The sequence below is a fragment of the Sciurus vulgaris genome (genome assembly GCF_902686455.1).
Source record: "Sciurus vulgaris genome assembly, chromosome: X".
In the NCBI taxonomy this organism is placed as follows: domain Eukaryota; kingdom Metazoa; phylum Chordata; class Mammalia; order Rodentia; family Sciuridae; genus Sciurus; species Sciurus vulgaris.
In genome coordinates, this window is record NC_136471.1 from 106,312,950 (window position 1) to 106,333,858 (window position 20,909).

Sequence of the window (20,909 nt, forward strand, 5' to 3'; positions counted from 1 at the left end):
GGTGACTAATAGTATTTTGTCCACTGCAAAAGAATATCCTAAATGCAGAATTATCATGGAGATAAGTGACACAAATATGTATTAAATTTACTCTTCATTTACTTGTAAGTGGCCCAAACTACAAATCAAGAAGTTTATTGAATGTGGATAATAGAAGAAAGGTCAATGAACCATGACTTGACTTAATCCACAACTGAGTTCATTTCCAAAGTCTGTCTCTGGTGTATAAAGCTAAAAGTGATCCTTAGATTATATTATTTTAATTCAGAACAGATAGTACTTTCTAAGCAGTTTTAACAGATGCCAGACCACTTTTTAGAAGTACTTAATGTTAAATTTTGCTACTGAGCTCTGAATGATAGCTTGGCTATAACAGCACACATCAAAATAAATCTCTAATCTCCTAAATTGCTGATTTTCAAGTGATTGACAAAATCAGAAATTATCCCCATCAATAACCATATTATCAATGTGTCTACATCTATTTGTTCTGACACTGGAATATGGAAATGTCCCATAGGAACCATATTCCATACAGAGAAAATAATGTTAAAGAATGTTAAAGTATTTTAGGAGAGATGAACTTTCCATTTTATTCAAATAACATAATAGAGACTTTTTTTTTTCCAATGCTGGAGCTAGAATCCAGGGTCTCCCGAATGCTAGGAAAGTGTTCTACCACTGAGCTACACCCCCAGCTAAAGTTTTCTTTTCTTTTTTTTTAAGCATGTCTGGAATGTACTTTATAACTGCATCTGTTTCTGCTTAATTATTGAAGCCTTTATGGGAATGGTGGTTGCAGAATGAAATTAGGGAATAAGAAGCTAATTTTAGTTTCAGAAACTTTGAACCCCCTCTAGAGATCTGTTACTATGGATGTCATAATTAAATTCATAAGAAGATCTATTAGTATAAGATACATTCGTGCTTATTGGCTAGGGGACAAAAGGTGAGGCAAGGAGGAATCATTGAGATTATGATCAAGGGAAGGAACTGACAATTGCTAATATGACAACCAATTTTAAATTGTTTCTGTAGTAACTGGTACCACAGAGAAAGGAGGCTATGAGAATAATACAGTCTTGGGAACTTGATTGCTAAGGCTTCCTGTGGAAGAGACCAATACACCAAAACTGAAGGGTGAAGGAGAAAACTTGTACTCATTAGAGATATCTGTGGGAATTGTTCATGGTGTATAAACCAGCAAGGCCCATTGAGGAAGAATTTATGTGGGTGAAACAGAGTGGGAGGACCTTGTTTAAAAAAATGCAGCCAGCAAAGTAGGCAATAGTTGACCATGTGGGGTTTGGGGATGATTTGGGTCTTCTAACTGGTGATTATCATCCAATTCCAGATCCTTTCCAACATTTAGGTATCATATCTTTGCACTTTTTTCATAGATGATTCTTTTGTATACTTCCGAGAAAACTCATTGAATGCAATCGAGAGGATTATGTTTTCTTTTTTTAATTATTTAAAAGGTATTTATTTACATTTTATAAGGGGATTTATTTGAGAAGCATGAAAAACACAACAGAGTGCTTCATAAGCCACTCTACATAATAAAATAGGCAATAATAACATACACATTTTTACAAGCAAAAACACTCAAGTATATTAATGACAGTCATACGGGTATAATACTTATGAACTGACAAACCATATGCATAGAAAAAGTCAAAAAGTGAAATATATAAATGCAAATCACTATGGTTGGTAATTGTATGTCCCCAACTTTATAACTGTGATCATATGAAATACTATGACAGAAAACCTGTCTTCTGATGAGATTGATCCAAAACTGTGATGGGTTAGCCCTGCATATGCAATTCCTCAGGAGCAGAGGTCTCGAGAAATTTTATCTTTTCCTAATGTCATTTGTCAGTGACTCATAAGGAGCCTTCTAGTACATCCCTATCCTGTAATACCCAACCAGAGCTTTAAATGATAATAATGGTAGTATCTTCCAGTTATAAAACACACATTGAGAACCAGGCATTTTCTAAAGATTTCACATACATTTATGCATTTAATCCTCAAAAATATCCTATAAAATGGATACCACTATTATTTCCATGTTACAGCTGAAGAAACTGAGTTTACAGTGAGGTAAAATAATATTCTCAATATCCTATTAAATCAAAGAACACAAATTGTATGACTTTAAACTTTATAACTTAGAATAGCTGGCTTCCTATGGCACAAGAGGATGAGGGCAAACAACAGAGATGGAGAAGGGACAGCTAGTGAGATAATAAATTAACACCAAGAGCAAAAACTCCTTTAACTTGCTGACTTGCTGACAGATTAAGTTCAGAGCACAAATTCAATCACTGCATTAGGCAAACAGAAAAAGTAAGGTTGATGGTATTCTATTTTATTTATTTATTTATTTATTTATTTTTTGGTATTGGAGATTGAACTCAGGGGTATTTAACCACTGAACCTTTTTATATTTTATTTAGAGACAGGGTCTTGCTGTTTGCTTAGGGCCTCGCTAAGTTGTTGAGGCTGGCTTTGAACTCACAATCCTCTTGCCTCAGGCTCCCAAAGCCACTGGGATTACAGGTGTGCACCACCATGCCTGGGAGGTTGACAGTATTCTTAATGGTGATCTTATTAGAGCAGGTAGGACAGAAGTCATGATGGAATGAGTTGATCAGAGAAAATAAGGTGAAGAGGAACAGAGAAAAGCTTTAAAGACTGGAGGACCAATGTGGGGTCACGGGAGTATCAGTGAAAAGTTCTCAGGAAATATTTGTGATTATAGACCAAATCTGACATGGGAGTTTATATTCAAAAAAGACACAGCAAGATGATTGGCCTAGGGTGAAATGGGACAATTGTGATACATAAATCAGCAAATCAGACAAAAATATAATAGAAGAACAACGGTTCTGAATTATAGAACACCCGGGAAATAAGAGGCATGATTCTGATGGGCAGTTACACACAGTGAAACTACTCCTAGATTAAAAAGTTCCATAGAGAAAGTCACTGAACAAATCCCTAAAGAAGCACAAATAACACATGAGCCAAGAATTACTTAGGAAGAAGAAATACAATTATAGGGGTTATCCTGTCCAGAGAGAATGATTTGTAATCTTTTAGACAAAATACAGTCTAAAAATTCAAGTATGATAATATCCCAGTAGGGTAACATCAATTGATTTATATAGTATATAAATCCAACGTATTAAATAGAGATGTTTTTTGAATCCCTTGACAACAGAGTCTGTGTCTTGTTAATTTTGCCATCTTTGAGACTGAGCATAATATCTGGTAGCAAAGATGCTTGTAGAATGTTGTTGAATGATAAAGGTATAAAAGCAACCAATCCTGGTTAATTCAAAGGTGTGTATGAGGAGTTGAGGTATAGAGAGCAGAGAGGTCACCGCATTTTTATTTAATATGGCTTGATATTTTGATTGGACTCAGAGAAATATATGATGAAGATTAAAAGATGGGTGGTGGGAACAGAATGTTGGGGATTCTTGACTCCTACTTATCAGGTTTACACAAAGAGGCCTTTTCACTCACAAAAAGGTGTGTGTTGCAGGGAACATAGTAGGGAAAAAAATCAGCTTCGACCTGTCTCTTCTACCCTGGCTTGCCCTTAGAGTAAAAGCAACATATCTGACTGGTGAATGGAGTGAAGGAATGGAACATGAACAGATGAACCAACACTTCTCTTTCTTTCCCAATGTTTTGAATCCAGGATTCATACTTTATTTTCCTTCCTCATGTGTAGATTGTTTGTCTCTGCAGGGAGTCTATAACTGGTCAGTTTGCTATGAATGCAATTGTTACTGTGGAAGGCATTAAGCTGAAATAAGTCCATAGAGCCAACTCACTTTCAAATTCATATTTATAATTAATAAAGCTAACATTTTGGTCTCCATCTGCCTTATTTCCATATCTGTTCCTCAGCTGCTTTTAAACATAGATGAGAAAAGAAAAGGATGTGATTAAATTTTACTCCTGAAACCCAATCAGAGTCCAAGTCACAGAGGAGTGCTTTAATTTTCATCCTAAGGGACTTAAGAGATAACAGGAAGCAAAAAATGGCCTGGACAACATAACTCTTAGATATTATTTCAAATGTGGTATACCCTGTAATTAAATTACATGAGGGGGAAAGCAGTTGATTTGCTTTTGTATATACTAAAGACTAAAATAGCATTCAGGCTTAACCAGTCAGAATTGTCCCTTCAAAAAGAAAATAGGTGGGAAGGGAGGGCCAAGAAAAATACAGAGAGAGTGCAAGCAAGTTAATTATGTCCTTGAAATAGGGCCGGGAAAGAAAACAAGTCATATGCCATATGCCCTTAAGAAGAGGATAAGGTCAACCAATTTATCAAATATTTAGATACTATAGAGACAGAGAAAATACATAAACTCGAGAGGGAACTGATTTATGTCTGTGCAGCAGGACATACTTCATATGAACAATGAAGGAGATTCACAAATTAAAATGTAGACAAAAATAGATGAGTCTGGGGTATTGAACAGAGAAAAAAGGTATTTTACAGAGAGTAATGGGTGGAGATAAGCTTGCAAACCTTCCATATAGTTATTTTCAATATTAAGTATTCTTTTTCATCATGAAGAGTAATGAAGCAGTAAAATAAAAGGCATATCGAAATAAGTATTTTCAAGAGCTATTTGAGAGATTATTTTCTTAATATGATTTTCAAAGTTTTCAAAATGATGAAGGCAGCTTCCTGTCAGACCTTGATTATGTAGGAAGATATGGTTTTTTTTCAGGTAGTAAGCTTTATTCAATTTATATTAGCAGGATTATGACTCCTATGGTTTACAACCTGACGAAGTACAACTTAAGCAATTTAAAATAGTGAGACAAATAGAAAAGGCCCATAGGTTTATTTCCTTTAGACTTAGTGTAACATGAGATTTGCACTCTTCATAAATTTTTTAAAACCACAATACACTATTGTTAACTATAGGCACTATGTTGTACAACAGCTCTCTAGAACTTATTCATCTTGCACAACTGAAACTTTATACCCATTTCCCCTTCCTTACATACCCTGGCAACTATTATTCTACTTTGTTTCTATGAATTTGACTATTTTAAATGTATTATATAAAATCATATCATGTAGTATTTATCTTTCTGTGATTGGCTGTTTCAGTTACTCCAGGTTCATCCATGTTCTTACATATAACAGAATTTCCTTTAAAAAGAAAAAAAACTCAATAGCATTCCATTGTATGTTTATACCACATTTTCTCTATCTACTCATCTGTTTATAGACATTTAGGTTGTTTCTATATCTTGGTTGCTGTGAATAATTTTGTAATGAATATGGAAGTATGACGATCTTTTTGAGATACTGATTTCAATTCTTTTGGTTAAGTACCCAGAGGCAGAATATGTAGATAATACAATTATTCTGTTTTTAATTTTTTAAGAAGCCTCCATACTGTTTTTTCACACCAGTTTTGTTCTTAACAACAGTGTGTAAAGTTTCAAAAGTTTCCCCACATCCTTGCCAACACTCATTTTCTATTTGCATTTCTAAAAAAATAATAGACATGCTGATATCTCATGGTGGTTTTGATCTGTATTTCCCTGATGATTAGTAATGTTGCATATTTTTTTACATAGCTATTATAATTCTTTGGAGAAATGTCTATTAAAGTTCTTTAGTATATTTTTAAATAAGGTTTTAGGCCTTTTAAATTATTATTGAGTTGTAGGAGTTCCTTATGTATTTTTCAGATTAACCCCTCACCAGTTAGGTGGTTTGTAAATATTTTCTCTCATTCTGGGCTGGTTTTTTTTTTTTTTTTCACCCCGTTCATTGTTTACTTCATTTTGAAGAAGCTTTTGAGTTTGATTCAGTTCCACTTGTTAATGCTTGTTTTTGTCTACTATGCTTTTGGTGTTATATATCTATGAAATCATTGCTAGTACCATTACCATGAGAAGTTCTATGTCGTGGGCAAGGTCTCTGGTAAAACCATGTTCCAAATCTCCCTACGGGCTTTGATGAATGTGGTTTCACATTCCACCAAGGTACAAGAACATTTAAAATTGTTTCTGCTTTCTTAAAAAGGAAATTTGCCCATGAATTGCTGCTGAATTAGTATATGTGGATAGGAGGAGGGTCCAGATCTCCTTACTCCATCCATTGCTCTCACTCAGTGCCAGATGATTTATTTCAAGTGATATACCAATTAGTTGCATCATATTGTTACTCAGAAAATTTCAGATTTTGCAGCATTTTGGATTTGAGGATTTCAGGTCAGGGACACTCTACTTGTGACATATTTTAAATTAATTTAATTTTATTTTATTTTACAATCTTGAACCTTTACTTAGTTATGCATTATATCCTCTGTTTGAGATCACAGTAAAATTTACAACAAATATCAAACTTTCAAACATAACTTTAAAAGAGCTGAAGTCTAGCCTATTTTGGAATTTTATTTTTTATATAAAAATATGGAATACAAAATAAAAGCATACAATAAACTTAATTAACTATTATCTAAAAACAATTTGGCCATTACATTTAATTTGTCAAGTTTTCTATATTTTAAATAACATACATTCATTCAGGCTTTTGTTTCCAAATTTAAAACTTCAATGAGATTCCTTAAATCAGAAGAGAGAGTTGCGGAAGAAATTAAAGTTGAGAGGAAGTAGAAATTATAGTTACTAAGTTACTATAGCTTCTTCCCTTCTCATTATTGACAGAATCACAATCCATGTCTTATAAATCCAGTAATAATCATATCTATTGTCATTTCTGAGCTAAATTCTATATGAAAACAACTAGCCTAATGGAGCACTCTTTTAGTACTAATTTGAATGTCATATTGTAAATGAAAATTAAATGGGGGGCTGTGGTTGTAGCTCAGTGGTAGAGCACTTGCCGGGCATATGTGAGGCACTGGATTCAATCATCAGCACAACATATAAATAGATAAATAAAATAAAGGTATTGTGTCCATCACAATTAAAAAAATTTTTAAAGGAAGACTACAAAATGATTAAACAAAAAAAGAAAATTAAATGATCATGAATATAACTGAGCAGTCAGTAACCTATAATTCAAGATATTTTAATTAATTTATTTTCTTTAATGTCCATGATTATGTTTTTCTTACCATTGAAATCTTCAGAAGCATTATTATATGAATTTCTTTTTGGAAGCACTAAAAATTCTGTCAATTCTGGGGTCGGATTTGGTCCAAAAAAATCACCAATAAGTGTGACTTCCACCTTCTCTTCTACCCTCTTCCTGGATTGACATTTTATGATAACTACAGGAGACAAATATTTTCAGTTAAATTAACTGTTAGGTTATATGATCATTCTTGACATAAAATAAAATGAACTATGTCATGAAAAATAAAACTACCATTGACATACTTTGAATTCTCATTATATCTGACCTTAACAGACACACACACACACACAAACACTCATGCACGTGCAAAAACACTCATGCAATACCTACATATATTGACGTCTTGGATGCAAGAAATGTGTAGAAATATTATGACAAGACAAATCTGTAAGATATATACTAGATTATAAAAGACCACATTAGGATGCAGAAATTTGATTCAGGATCTGAAACAGTTATATCAGTAACTCAAGTGGCAACTGTGGAAATTTAAATTTGTATTTTTAAAAAATATGGATGTTCATTTTGGTAATATCAAGTTCCACTTTTATAATGTTATAGAGAATACCCTGAATTAAGTTCAGCAACATTTATTTTGTAATAACACTTAAAATATTTCTGTTAGATTTATTTACAGGTATATTAAAAATTCACACTTAAATTATTTGAGTAAAAGATTTAAATTTTCATATATTTTTTTTTTTTTTGCACTACTGGAATTGAACCCAGGGGCACTCTACCACTGAGCTTCCCCCTAGTCTTTTCTTTCTTATTTTTTATTTTGAGACAGAGTTTTATCAAGTTGCCCACGCTAACCTCAAACTTGTGATCTTCCTCCTTCAGTCATGGGAGTAGCTTAGATTACAGGCATGCACCACCACACCCTGCTTGAATTTTCACTTTTGAATTACTTTTAGATTTACAAAATGTATCTTTTTAAGCAATTAAAAACAAAATTATAATTAATTATTTAAAATTAATGTTAAAATTTGACTACAAAATAATTTAAAATACAGCATTAAAGATTAATGTGTCTTTATATTTAATTCTAATATTTTCATATATAAAGTACAGGAGAAACTTTCAATCCATCTCATTAGAAATCAAAATATTTTTTATGTGTATAATCACTAATTATATAAGGAAGTATTAATATATTTCTTTGGCATTAACTCTATAGTACCATGAGGCCATGTGTACCTGAGTCCACATAAATAAAAATATTATTTCTCCCAAATATAATATGTTATACTTTTATTAAGTCAAATGCATATAGAATATAAATTGAATATAAGCGGGAAAAGGAAATTAATATAAAAAAGCTTTGAAATGTATTATATGATAGCTTATGGTATCAATAATAATACATTCACATACACTGCAAAATTAATTGATGTGCTCAGATATATGTTTTCACAATACATATGATATTGCAGTATAAAATATTGTAATAAATTAATTTTTCATTCTAAAATTATGTAGAGTTTTATTGGACAATCTGGATTTAAAATAAAAATGTGGATATATAATAAGGGTAAAAAGTTAGATGTAATTAAGGGTACCTTTTTTTTATGGTGCTGGAGATTAGAACCCAGGGCCTTGAGCTATATCCCCATCCCCTAAAGCTAGGTGTAATTAAAAGAAGTGAAATGGCTTGTAAAACTGTACAAGCTTTTCTAATTATAATAACTTCAGTTTTAAAGTATTAAATTGGACATTAATGTGATCAAAGTTACAATTGGTATCATGTACTGGTCTTGTCCTGTAAGTCCTTAGAAAATTAGTGCCCTGGCAATGCAAATCTCACTCAATCACAGCAGGTTCATTTTCCATTGTCTTCACAGTGTGACAGGGAGTGGAGTCCTTTTCCAATTATATGCCCCAATGGAGAGTACTAGGTAAGAATGCACAAAGAGAAAAGGTGGCTCACAGAACAACAAAAGCATCCTGAGTTTGCAAATAATCTGAGTGACAGATACACGAAAAAGAAAAGAAATAATAAACTTTGACAGTGATAAAATTGAGCAAGGAAAGTAGTAGATTATCTCTGATGAGTTATTAAATGAAGAACGGAGAATGGACTGTACAAGAAAGCAAATAATATGTATAAAATTAAACCAACTTGCTGCTCAAGGGCATTTGTAGAGAAAAGTAATTGGCAACAGATTTTAGATTTTCAATAAAATGATTTAGTAACTAATATGTGATCTTTTTGAGAACACTGATATTGCTATTAGATTAGGCTATTTACAAAACTCATATTTGATTTAAAAAAATCAAGTAAATACCAAGAAAAGTGACTCAAAGAAAAATGCCCTGGAGCATGTTTAACTTCCTTTGAAGAAAAATATGCAAGGAATTTTGTTGTTATATTCTCATAGGCTTTGTTGTAGACTGAAAAATTCTACTTTATATCTTTAATATGGGACAAATAAGACCATTTCTGTAGTAGATGCAAGTAACACTACTATTAGAATTCCAACAGAGTGATGTATAGGCTTTATTACATCACTTTGATCAGATGACTATATATTTTAAATTTTAAACAGTACAGCTCCATGGAAAATATACAATCACCTATCTTCTAGAATGAAATAAAACATATTTTGACATGTATGTGAAGTGTTCTGAAGATAATTTATTGTATATGAAACATTTATGCATTTGTTGATAATTTTTTTAACTGGAGTAAAAATATTTCAAGTAAAACAAATGACATGTATTGTTAAAGGTACTATTATGTGTGTGGACTGTTTTTCAGTTAAAATTAAACTGCATAAGGAAATATGTCATCTTGCTCTTTCTTTATAACCAATGTATCTTGGGAGATGCTTTATTTACAAGCAAAACTTACTACTTTCCCCTCTTTTGAAGTGTGGGGCCATAGCTTATATCAACAGAAGTCTAATTCTTTTTTGTTGTTGCTGGGATCAAACTCAAGGCCTCACAAAGCTGGGTAAGCACTCTATCATGAAGCTATACCACTGTCCTGGAAGTCTAATTCTTTACATTTGCAATGATTAGTATTGGAAGGAGAAGAATAAAAGCAAACATCAAGCCTTTTTAAAATATCTGTGTTTCTCAAGACAGATCCAAAACAGCTCTTTGCTTTGCAGAATAATTGAGTGCATGTTAGTTATGAGGAACTATACCTAGAGACTGGTAAGGACTGGGGTACTAAATTTCTCTATATGAGTTATATAAGTAGAACTTCACTTCTTAGGGTGATTCTGGGAAGAAAAGGAGAAATTTAAGGAACATGGAAGAAATGAGCAAATTATTGTGGAAAGAGAACACACAGAAACCCGAGAGAAATCTAGAATATGTGGAGAAAAAGGGGTCACTGAAAAAAACAAAGGTGTTCAAGGGTAGGGATTTTATGTGGTGTGTATCTTGGCAAAGTAAACCTCCCTGAAAACTTTGGTACATTCTGATAGTTTTGGAGAATATCATAAAGATTTGTTTTGTATCTGGGATAACTAAGAAATGAATCAGCTTCCTCACAAGATAGTTCTTAGATGACTAAGATGACTATCTCAGATGACTTCACAGAAACCAAAATATGATGATTAAAAGTGACCCAGTAAATGGATGGAATTGAAGAACATTATGCTCAGTGGAATAAGCCAGATTCAGAAAGTCAAGGGTCAGATGTTTTCTCTCATAAGTGGAAGCAAGCCCAAAATAAGGGAAAAAGGTGGGTGGAGGGGAATCCCATGAAAATAGAAGGGAGATCAGTGGAGCAGAGGACAGGGATAGAAAGGGAGAGAGGAAGGACTGGAAAAGAGAGAAAGAGTGGAATGAAATTGACCAAACTTACGCTATATACACATATGAATATACCACAGTGAATTCCACCTTTATGCATATCTATAAAGCACTAATTAAAAAATTATAAATAAATACAAAGAAGACCAGTAGAGTAGAGGAAGGGGACCAGAGGAAGGGAAAGAGGAAAGGAAAGAGGAAGTACTAAGGATGAAATGGAGTAAATTATATTCTATGCATGTGTTCCTTATGTTAAAAGGAACCCCAATATTATGTATGGCTAAAATGCACTAATAAAAACATAAAAAGTGACCTGAGAACAAAAGTACCCAGGAGTCTTCTAGGTCTAGTGCAGGGTTCTATGGGATGAAGGGGTCAGAAGTTAATTTCATTTCAACTTGAATTGATATCTGGTTTCACTAACAGGACGGCAACAATAAATGGGTTGGTTTTATGAAACGTTATCAGACTCTTTTTTGAGAGGGGGGATAGGTTCCAGCATTCCCACCAATAGGGTTGATCATTTCATTACTTATTTTCATTGGACCTAGAATTCTTATCTGCATAAAGAAGAGATGAGATTAGCAGATGGCTAAGGTCCTTTAGAATTCTGATGTTTATTTGACTCTAAAATATACCTACCTGGAGGACTTTTAGGGAGTGGTGCCTGTGGGAGTCCAATAAAGGGGTATATCCACTGTATTGTTTGGATTTCTTGATTGTCTATTCCCATAGTTCTAATTAGAAATTAAAATATTAAGAGTAAACAAAAAATGCTTTCAATATTATCAGAAAAGAGCTTATTCTTTATTAACCTAATAGTATTTTAGTAAAGTTTGTAACTTCAGAGAGAAACTGAAAAAATAATAAACATGTTTTGCAAATGTTGATTTTATAAACAATTCTGAGCAAACCTTGGGAAATTATCACAAAGAAAACCATAATAAGATATAAGTTAAAGTTAAGGAGCTTTTGCTCTCTACTTTTACAGGGTGCAAGTACATTTATTGATGTGACTAAATGATGATCAATAAGAGATAATACAGTCCTCATGGATTATATTCTAAATTGGACATATGAAGCACAAAACAAAACAAAACAAAAATCCCATGAAGCATAGGACTTCAGAAAGTGATGAAGAATTTACTTTACTGAATTCTAGGTAAAAGAAAGGGGGCATATGTCTAAATATTCTAGGTCCATAATATATCATTAGGAGACTAGCAGTACTAGAAAATATTACTGATCATTGCTGAATTGTTAAAATGAAATGCAGGTGACTTGTGTAACTGCATAAGACCCCACGTTTAGGACTATGCTTGTTTAGTGCACTATCATAACTGTCTTGAAATTCCTGATAATTTTTAACAAGGATTTCCTTGTTCTCATTTTTCACTGAGACCCACAAATTATGTAGCTAGCTAAGAGGGGTAAAATGTCTAGCAGAATGGATACTAATGGAACCGAAGTTTTAAAAAAATTAATTATACAGAAAAAAAAGAAATATGGAGGACAAAATAAGAATTTCTTTTTAATTAAGAATTCTACCATTATTTAAATAAACTATAATAGCAGAGAAAACATTTAAATTTTGCACATTATTAGAGTTTGCTTGAATTTCAGCTAAGGAAGGAGAGTACAAATTATCTGCATTCTGGCAAGTTATATCAGAATGACATACCCACCTGGAATGATGTCATCATTTGGTGAATGCTAGCTTCACAAGTCCTACAATGTGCCCAGATAAGCTGCTTCAGGATATTGATTATTATTATCTCAGCAGTCACTATTTTTCCAGTCAAAAAAGGAGTACCTTTCCATACGACTGACTGATTAATTGATAATGGTATTTAAGATTGAATTTGTTCATTACTCTAAACTCCAAATTAATAATTACATATATCTCCATATTTATCTGTATATACATATATATGCATGTAACAAATATATTTTCATTCTCTGAACATATGAATTTCAGCTCAGAAAATATAAAATCATGAAGTTTATATGTTTATATATAATATGTAAAAGAAAGCTATTACGCCAGTGCCAGTCAAAAACAATCATTTTCCTTCTATGTCTTTACTTAAATGTTACCTTTTAATCTCTGTATCCAATTCATCAAAATTGTCAATAGGCCAGTTCTCTCCATTTGCTCTCATCATTTGAACAATGACCATTGTTTTGCATAATTTCATAATTTTGGGCATAAATAACACTGGGATATCTATATTTCCTTTAGGTGGTAACAAAATTTCTGTAAAACACACAAAAATAATTGTAAATATTGTAAAAACTTACAGAATGTAAATTTAACAGCACAAAGTAATCATCAAATTCTTTCAGTGATTATCAATTTTTTCAAAATCACTTCTGAACGAAAAAATGTTATGTCAAATTTTAAGTGTATTTCACTATTTTCCCTCAAATGTCATTGAATCTCTTTAAAAACACATTTTATCCTCAGGTGAGAAGTTCATCTTGAAAAGTTTCAATGTACTGAGGAAAGGTTGAAAGTGATGGATGAGTTTTCCCAGAGTGATAAGAGAAAGATAAAACCTATGAGTCTTTTCAATTCTTACCACATTTTCTAGAAGATAGTACAGCAATTTTACAGAGGAGAAAGTACAGTGATTTTTGATTATTTAATTTCTTGTGTATTTTTTTCTAGATCATAACATGCTCAGGTTTCTATTTGGAGCCCCCAATTTGTGACCACTAAAATGTTCATTTATTTAATGGATCCATGGGAAAAGCCAAAGCTTATTTGGAAAAGAAAGGTGCATTTGTTCCTAGTTACAAAAACAAGAAAGCAGAAAAACTGAAAGCATTTTCTTGTGTTTTGATAGATTTAAAATTTTCCACCCTTTATAATTTCTAAGAAACATGTCATCTGTAAAGCTTGCTGAGTCCCAACTCTAGAGACTGATTTATGACATCTGAGCCAGGGCCCAGGAAACTCCTTACTTAAGTAGCACTTATTGTATGTGAAAGCAGATGGTTTTGAGATCATATTTTGAAGAAAAAAAATCTGTTGGATAAGTATGAAGAGATTAGAAGAATGGCGAACTTCAGGCCATTTTTAACAATAAGGGTATTCATGTGATGAGTTTCTATATTTTGATGAGTAAAGTTACTTCTTTACAGCATAATAAAGAATTATTGAGTACACTCTTTTTTAAAAAAAAATCTTTGTTATAAGACTAATGTTAATCAAAGTCATTTTGACTCAGATAAAAATGCTAAATTATTAAGAACATCGAGAACGAAAATAGAAAATGATCCTACTGCAAAACCCCAACTCGAAATTCTTAGAAATTTTCAAATTTTTAATTGTATTCCCTGAGGAAAGGAAACTATTTTAAGATCTAATATCATAGTTAATAATAATAAATGATTAATATGATTAATAGTTAATATTTACCAAATATTGACTATACTTTAGGCTCTGTGCTATTACTTTTAACTGCCCAAAATTAAGTGCTACTATGTTTATCATTGTAGATATGGAAAAACTGAGAATTTGATTTAATAACTTGCCCAAAATCTCACTGAAAGATTGTATTGTTTTCTAATAATAGACATCTAAATAATATCTATTATTTTCAACTCTGTCTTTATGAGCTTTCTATTTTAATGAATCATTGTTCTGTGAAAGTTAATTAAAATGGATATGTGTCCTGAAAATTATCAGTCTTATATAATATGAATGCCATTGCATTTTGTATGCAGAGAGATGTTGGTAAGAACTTGTAAGATGTGTTTGAACTTTGGATCTACTCTTCTGTTTTCTACTGATTTTATTGTGTCTCTCATTCTCAGTACAGTAAAAGAGATCTTCTATTGTTCCTTTAAATCTATAAACTTCTTTCCAAGGTAACGAAAGAGTAAGCTAGATGAATGTATATTTCAAAGGCCAATAAGTGCAAATCTTATTAAGTCTATAGCATATAGAAATTTTGGTCCTCTTTTTAATTAAAGTGAAATTATAGGCTAATTTATTTTAAAACATGTCTGGATATAAACAACAAGCACTGAGTGAAATAAACCATGCATGTATTGCCATGGAAGTCAAACTTAGGAATTCTCATTTGCTCTTACAAAGATTATATTATTATAGATTATGTTATCACTAAAAATAAGCTTAGACTTTTAGATGGCATAAGGAATCAAGACAGATAAAACAAGGTAATTCATTACTTATACTACCATGCTTTCTTATACCATTTAAATTGAAAGCATGGAAAGATAATGCCATGACAAATAAGTCCATTTAATTAAAAATCTAGAGTAGTATATTTGTGGTTTTAATTTTTTACCAAGCCTACAAGTAGAACTGTAGTTGACTCTTGAATTTGTCAGAAGATTCTTCTTAATATATTTATTATATCATTGTATATTATTATAATATATAATAAATAATATATACTATACAATATTATCACAATATATGAACAGTATATGAACAAAATATTATGCAATATATTATAATAAAACAATATATTATATGCCATTATATATTACATGTTATTATACCCTTAAATTGTTAAAATAGTGGTTTGAGGAGGAGTTCTTTCATTGGTTATTCTGAGATATTATGCTTCCCCAATATTATGCTTCCCCAGCAAATTCACATGAGAAGTTCTATCCTCAGTATCTCAGAACGTATTCATATTTAGAGACAGTGACATTAAAGAAGTGATTAAATTAAAATGAGGTTTTTTTTTTTTATGGTGGGCTAACTGAATATGTCCAGTGTCCTTAAAAGGAAAGGAAATTTGGACACAGAGAAAGAGACAACAGAGACACATACACAGTGAAAAGACCATGTGAAGGCACAGTGAGAAGGTGGCCATCTACAAGCCAAGGATACAGGCTTCCAAAGAAATCCAACCTGATGGCACCTTGGTCTTCTAGTGTCCAGAACTGTGGGAAAATATATTTCTTTTGTTTATGTTTTCTATGATAACCCTAAAAAACTAAGACATAAAATTTCTTTTATATATTATCCTAGATATCATTGCATGGGACGCCATTAAGTTTACTTTCAAAGACTCTTATCTCCAGACTCTTACAATATAAGGAAGACAGAGAAACTTGACTCTGATTGCTGTTTGGCTACTTTGATGATGGAAAAGCTAAGGATGAAACATCATTCCTTTCCTACTTAGACTTCCTTGACTAAATGGGGACATTGATGAAATAGTCAGAAGGGCATTTAGGGGACTAAATTTGCCTCCGAAAGGATTATAGACTATTGCTACTTTACCCTGTCCATCTTTAATAGAGCTGGCTAATATTTGAGATTCAATAAATTGGTTGTTCAAAGAGGATGCTATCAAAGGGACTACTGCAGAAAAAGTAAACATTAAGTGGAAAATTATAGTACTTACGGAGACCACTGGGGAAAAAGCAAAAACCCATGCTTCTTAGAAAAAATGTTCAGTTTGAGACTTAACACAGTGCTTTTTAAGTAAGTTTTGGGGTTATTCTGTACAAACATGATTGCTAAGGTAAATTTTACACAATAAGCAAAGCACCCATAAATTAAAGTATTTTTTTTTTAAGAATACATTAACAAACATTTAAAAGAATACATTTAATGTATCCTTTTGAAGAATACATTAGTAAACATTTTAGCACTGACTCAAATGAGTGAAAAATCCAATATCAGAGATTGCTGACAAGAGACAAGTGAAGGAGTTTTCTGTCATCGAAGACTACCAAGCACAAGCTGCATAACCACTGGCAGATAGAAAAGAAGTGTTTCAAGCTTTACATGAATATTTGAAATAGAATATCTTAATGCTCTTATCAGTCCTGCTATTCTATAACATTTTTCCTTATAAATGGAAAAGATAATTAAGATTAGAAAAATAATGTTAGAGAACTGAATATTTTTCTTAGAAAATAGCTAATTTTAATTTTAATTAAAATTAAAATTACCCAAGAAGATTTTAAGATAAAATAATGTCTACTACTACTACTATTATTATAACTAGTATATCTTATTGATCAATCACCATGTCTTCTTTTATTCTGTACTGTATTAAGAAAACTTTAAATCTGTGCTTCATTATTCACTATCTCTGGAAACTGGGTAAGTCATTTAAATTTCTAAGTGAGATTTTCCTCATATAAAATAGGAAGCTAATATAATATACAGTGCAAAGGTTTTGTTATTGCAATGGTACTACTCCAGTTACATTCAGATAATTACAACTCGTACAGTATAATTTTATTCTATGCTATCTTATTCTTTCACCTAATTGTCAAAAAATACTTATGTGTGATGCATTTTAACAAGTACTGTGAATAAAACAGTGAAGAACACAAACCTCCTACTTTTCCTGAGTCATTCTCATCCAAAATGTACTGGGAAGTGAGACTAAGAGTAGAAGTTTAAAAATAAAATATAAACTATGTATGTTGTTAATTAAAACAGTAAAGGCTTAGAGAGTGATATGAATCTTAATGCAGAGTTTTCCAGGATGGTCCTCTGATAAGGTGTCACTGGAACAGAGTAGGAAGTGTGAGAAGCCTCACAGACCTCTGTATGGGGGATATTGAGACAGCAAGTGGATTTGAGTGGGGAAATAGAGGAAAGCTGGGCCTATTCATTTAGAAGCCATGTGACAAAATGAGATCCCCTCAGGAATGAATGTGGATAAAAGTGAGGAAGGTAGAAGACTGAGCCCTGGGCTTCTACAAAGTCAAGAGGACAGGATCAGAAAAGAGGATTAACAGGAGTTTCTAGAGAAAGATAGAAGAATCATGGGAAAATCGAGTCCGGGAGGCCACTGTTTCCAAAAAAAAGGAGAGGTCAACTTTCAAGTAGAGCTTCTGGATTAAGCAAGATGAGGACTGCATATGGATGATTAGAGCTGGTTATGTTAGATTACTGGTGAACAAAAATAGCAGTGACAGTAGGAGTATAATGGAGGAATGAAGATGCGTTAGCAAAGGATCATGGGTTATTGGAATAATGAGTGAAGGCAGTAAGCAAGTCAGTCTTTAAAGATGTTTTGCTATACAGAGGGATTAGAGAAATGAGATGGTGGCTGGCAGGGATAGGAATAAAGAGGAGTATGTCTTTTTAGCATTGAGAGCTACAAGAGCATGTGTATGTTGACAGAAATAATGTATTATGAATTTATTATAGGAGACATGGGGGAGAACTAAAGAGTTATACATAGTCAAATAGATATGGGGTTCAACATACCTACTGGAGAGCTGGGTGTAACAGCAATAGAGAGCTTTTCTAATATAATGAGAGGGAAAACAAGGCTCAAGGATACAAAAAAATTAGGCGGGTGAATACAACAGAACAACCAAACAGATTCGGTTTGATTATTTACTCTTAATGAAATAGGAAGGAGGAATATAAGGTCAGAGAAGAAGAGGAAATGTTGGATGTCACTAGTAACCATCAGTTTTCAAGCCATTGTAGGAATAGGTGGAAAATTGGTCTTGGGTAGAAAATTGGATGGAAAGTTTTGAAGGGAAGAAAACCACATAAATGCCTTTTTTCTAAATGCTGGTACTAGAACTCTGCTAATTTAGCTCTGGTTATTAGCACATAAATATAAATTAAGCATATTTTATCTTTTAAAAATAGATATGTTATGACATTTATTGTTACAAATTATTTTTAATTTGGTCTTGAGATCTCTCTGTCAAGAGTGATTGAAGAACAAGACAAAAAAGAGCCACTCTAGAAGAACTCTAATGGAGGTGATTTTGGTTTGTGTGTCAGGTAAGGCACAACAAGGAGGTAAAACCAAAATACATGCAACAGAAGAAATTTATTATTTGTAGGTGTAGAGAGGTTAGGGGTGCTGGCAGGGTACTAATGGAAAGCCCCAAAGGAAAGAGGGAGATCAACCAGTGGAAGGGTGGAGGAGACAGTAGATGGGGGTTGGAGGGGTGGGGGGAAGATAGATAGTGGGAGAACCTATGGGACTATGCCTTTATTAAAGTCTATGGCATCATCCTTTGGGTTTCACCACAAGGGGCAGAGTCTAGTTAGTTTAAAATAAAACATGCACAAAGGGGCAGGACTTACATGATTCTTGTGTTGACTATTATACTTTATCATTGCTAGTAGCTATGAGATGTGTTGGGTTTTGAGTCAGTGATATGAAGAAAAGGCAGGCCATATATAAACAACCACATAGGGGAAGTTTTAACTAGGTCAAAGGTGATGGAATATGACTGAGTTTCAAATAATTTATGTCAATCCTAAAAATGGATGCTAAGATGGCAACTATATTAAAAATATGACAAATGTGAAGTGTAGTGTATATCTTTATCCTTTTCACTGTTCTCTTATGATATAATCCTTAGTCAACACAAATATCTATGGTAATTATAGATTTTACATACAGTCATTAAGAAATAAAAGAGAAATCTCATGTGCAATGGTTTGTATAAATAAGCCCCAAAGTCTCATGTGTTACATTTTTCTGGTCTCCACCCATGGCATTATTATAGGTAGTGAAACCTTCAAGAAATGAAGCTTAGTAGGAGGTTGACAGGTCATTAGGGATATGACTGTGAAAGAGACAGTGGAACCCTAAACCTTTCCTCTTCCTCTTTTACTCCCTGACCATAAGGTGAGTAACTTTGCTCCTTCATACACTCCTGCTATGATGTGCTGCCTTGCCACGGGTCTAAAAGCAACAGAGTCCATCAATCATCAATTGGAAATTCCTAAAATGTGAGCCAAAATAAACCTATTCTCTTTATAAATTGATTATTGGGTATTTGTTATAGTAATAGCTGATTAACCTAGCATGTCTTCTTTATCCAGTTATCTCCAATAGTAGCATCTTGTCAAATTATAATACAAAACAAAAAGTCCAGAATATTTATATTAATAAAGTCTACACACACACATACACATGCGAAGCATTGTGTCACAGAGTTGTGATTTTTACTTTGACCATCAAATATGATTTAAGAAACTTCAGAGAAATAGAATGGTCTATTATATTAACCCTTATTTTTTTACCCATTCTAATATTTTTCCATTTTTGAAGTTCTAATCTTTCTATGCTATTATTTTGTTTCTTTCTTTTTTATTTATTTTAATTAAAAATCATAAATTTACATAGGGCAATGTTGTTTGATTCATTCTGTTATTTTTTCCCCTTCCCCCCTACCCCTCCCACCCCTCTTTTCCCTCTATACAGTCCTTCCTTCCTCCATTCTTACCACCCTCCTTATCCCTAACCCTAAACCTAACCCTAACCCTAATGCTAACCCCTCCTACCCCCCCTTATATGTCCTCATCCGCTTATCAGCGAGATCATTTGTCCTTTAGTTTTTTGAGATTGGCTTATCTCACTTAGCATGATATCCTCCAATTTCATCCATTTGCCTGCAAATGCCATAATTTTATCATTCTTCATGGTGGAGTAATATTCCATTGTGTATATATATATGCCAGTTTCTTTATCCATTCATCAACTGAAGGGCATCTAGGTTGGTTCCACAATCTGGCTATAGTGAATTGAGCAGCTATGAACATTGATGTGGCTGGATCTCTGTAGTATGCTGATTTTAAGTCCTTTGGGTATAGGCCAAGGAGTGGAATAGCTGGGTCAAATGGTGGTTCCATTCCAAGCTTTCTGAGGAATCTCCATACTGCTTTCCAGAGTGGCTGTACTAATTTGCAACCCCACCAGCAATATATGAGTGTACCTTTTTCCCCACATACTCATCAACACCTATTGTTGCTTGTGTTCTTGATAATCGCCATTCTAACTGGGGTGAGATAGAATCTTAGGGTAGTTTGATTTGCATTTCTCTTATTACTAGAGATGTTGAACATTTTTTCATATATCTGTTGATTGCTTGTACATCTTCTTCTGTGAAGTGTCTGTTCAATTCCTTAGCCCATTTGTTGATTGGATTATTTGTATTCTTGGTGTAGAGTTTTTTGAGTTCTTTATAGATTCTGGAAATGAGCACTCT

At 32.7% G+C, this 20,909-nt stretch overlaps 1 protein-coding gene and 1 long non-coding RNA gene across 2 annotated transcripts in view; one reads left to right on the plus strand and one right to left on the minus strand.

Annotated features, from left to right (window-relative positions):
• LOC306650734 overlaps positions 1–20,909 on the plus strand; it is a 1,184,502-nt gene that overhangs the window by 256,727 nt on the left and 906,866 nt on the right. The window lies entirely within an intron of this gene.
• CFAP47 (cilia and flagella associated protein 47) overlaps positions 1–20,909 on the minus strand; it is a 400,269-nt gene that overhangs the window by 34,667 nt on the left and 344,693 nt on the right. The window contains 3 exon segments of the mRNA XM_079122986.1: positions 7,141–7,296; positions 11,574–11,668; positions 13,029–13,188. Coding sequence (XP_078979112.1) covers positions 7,141–7,296; positions 11,574–11,668; positions 13,029–13,188 — 411 coding nt within the window.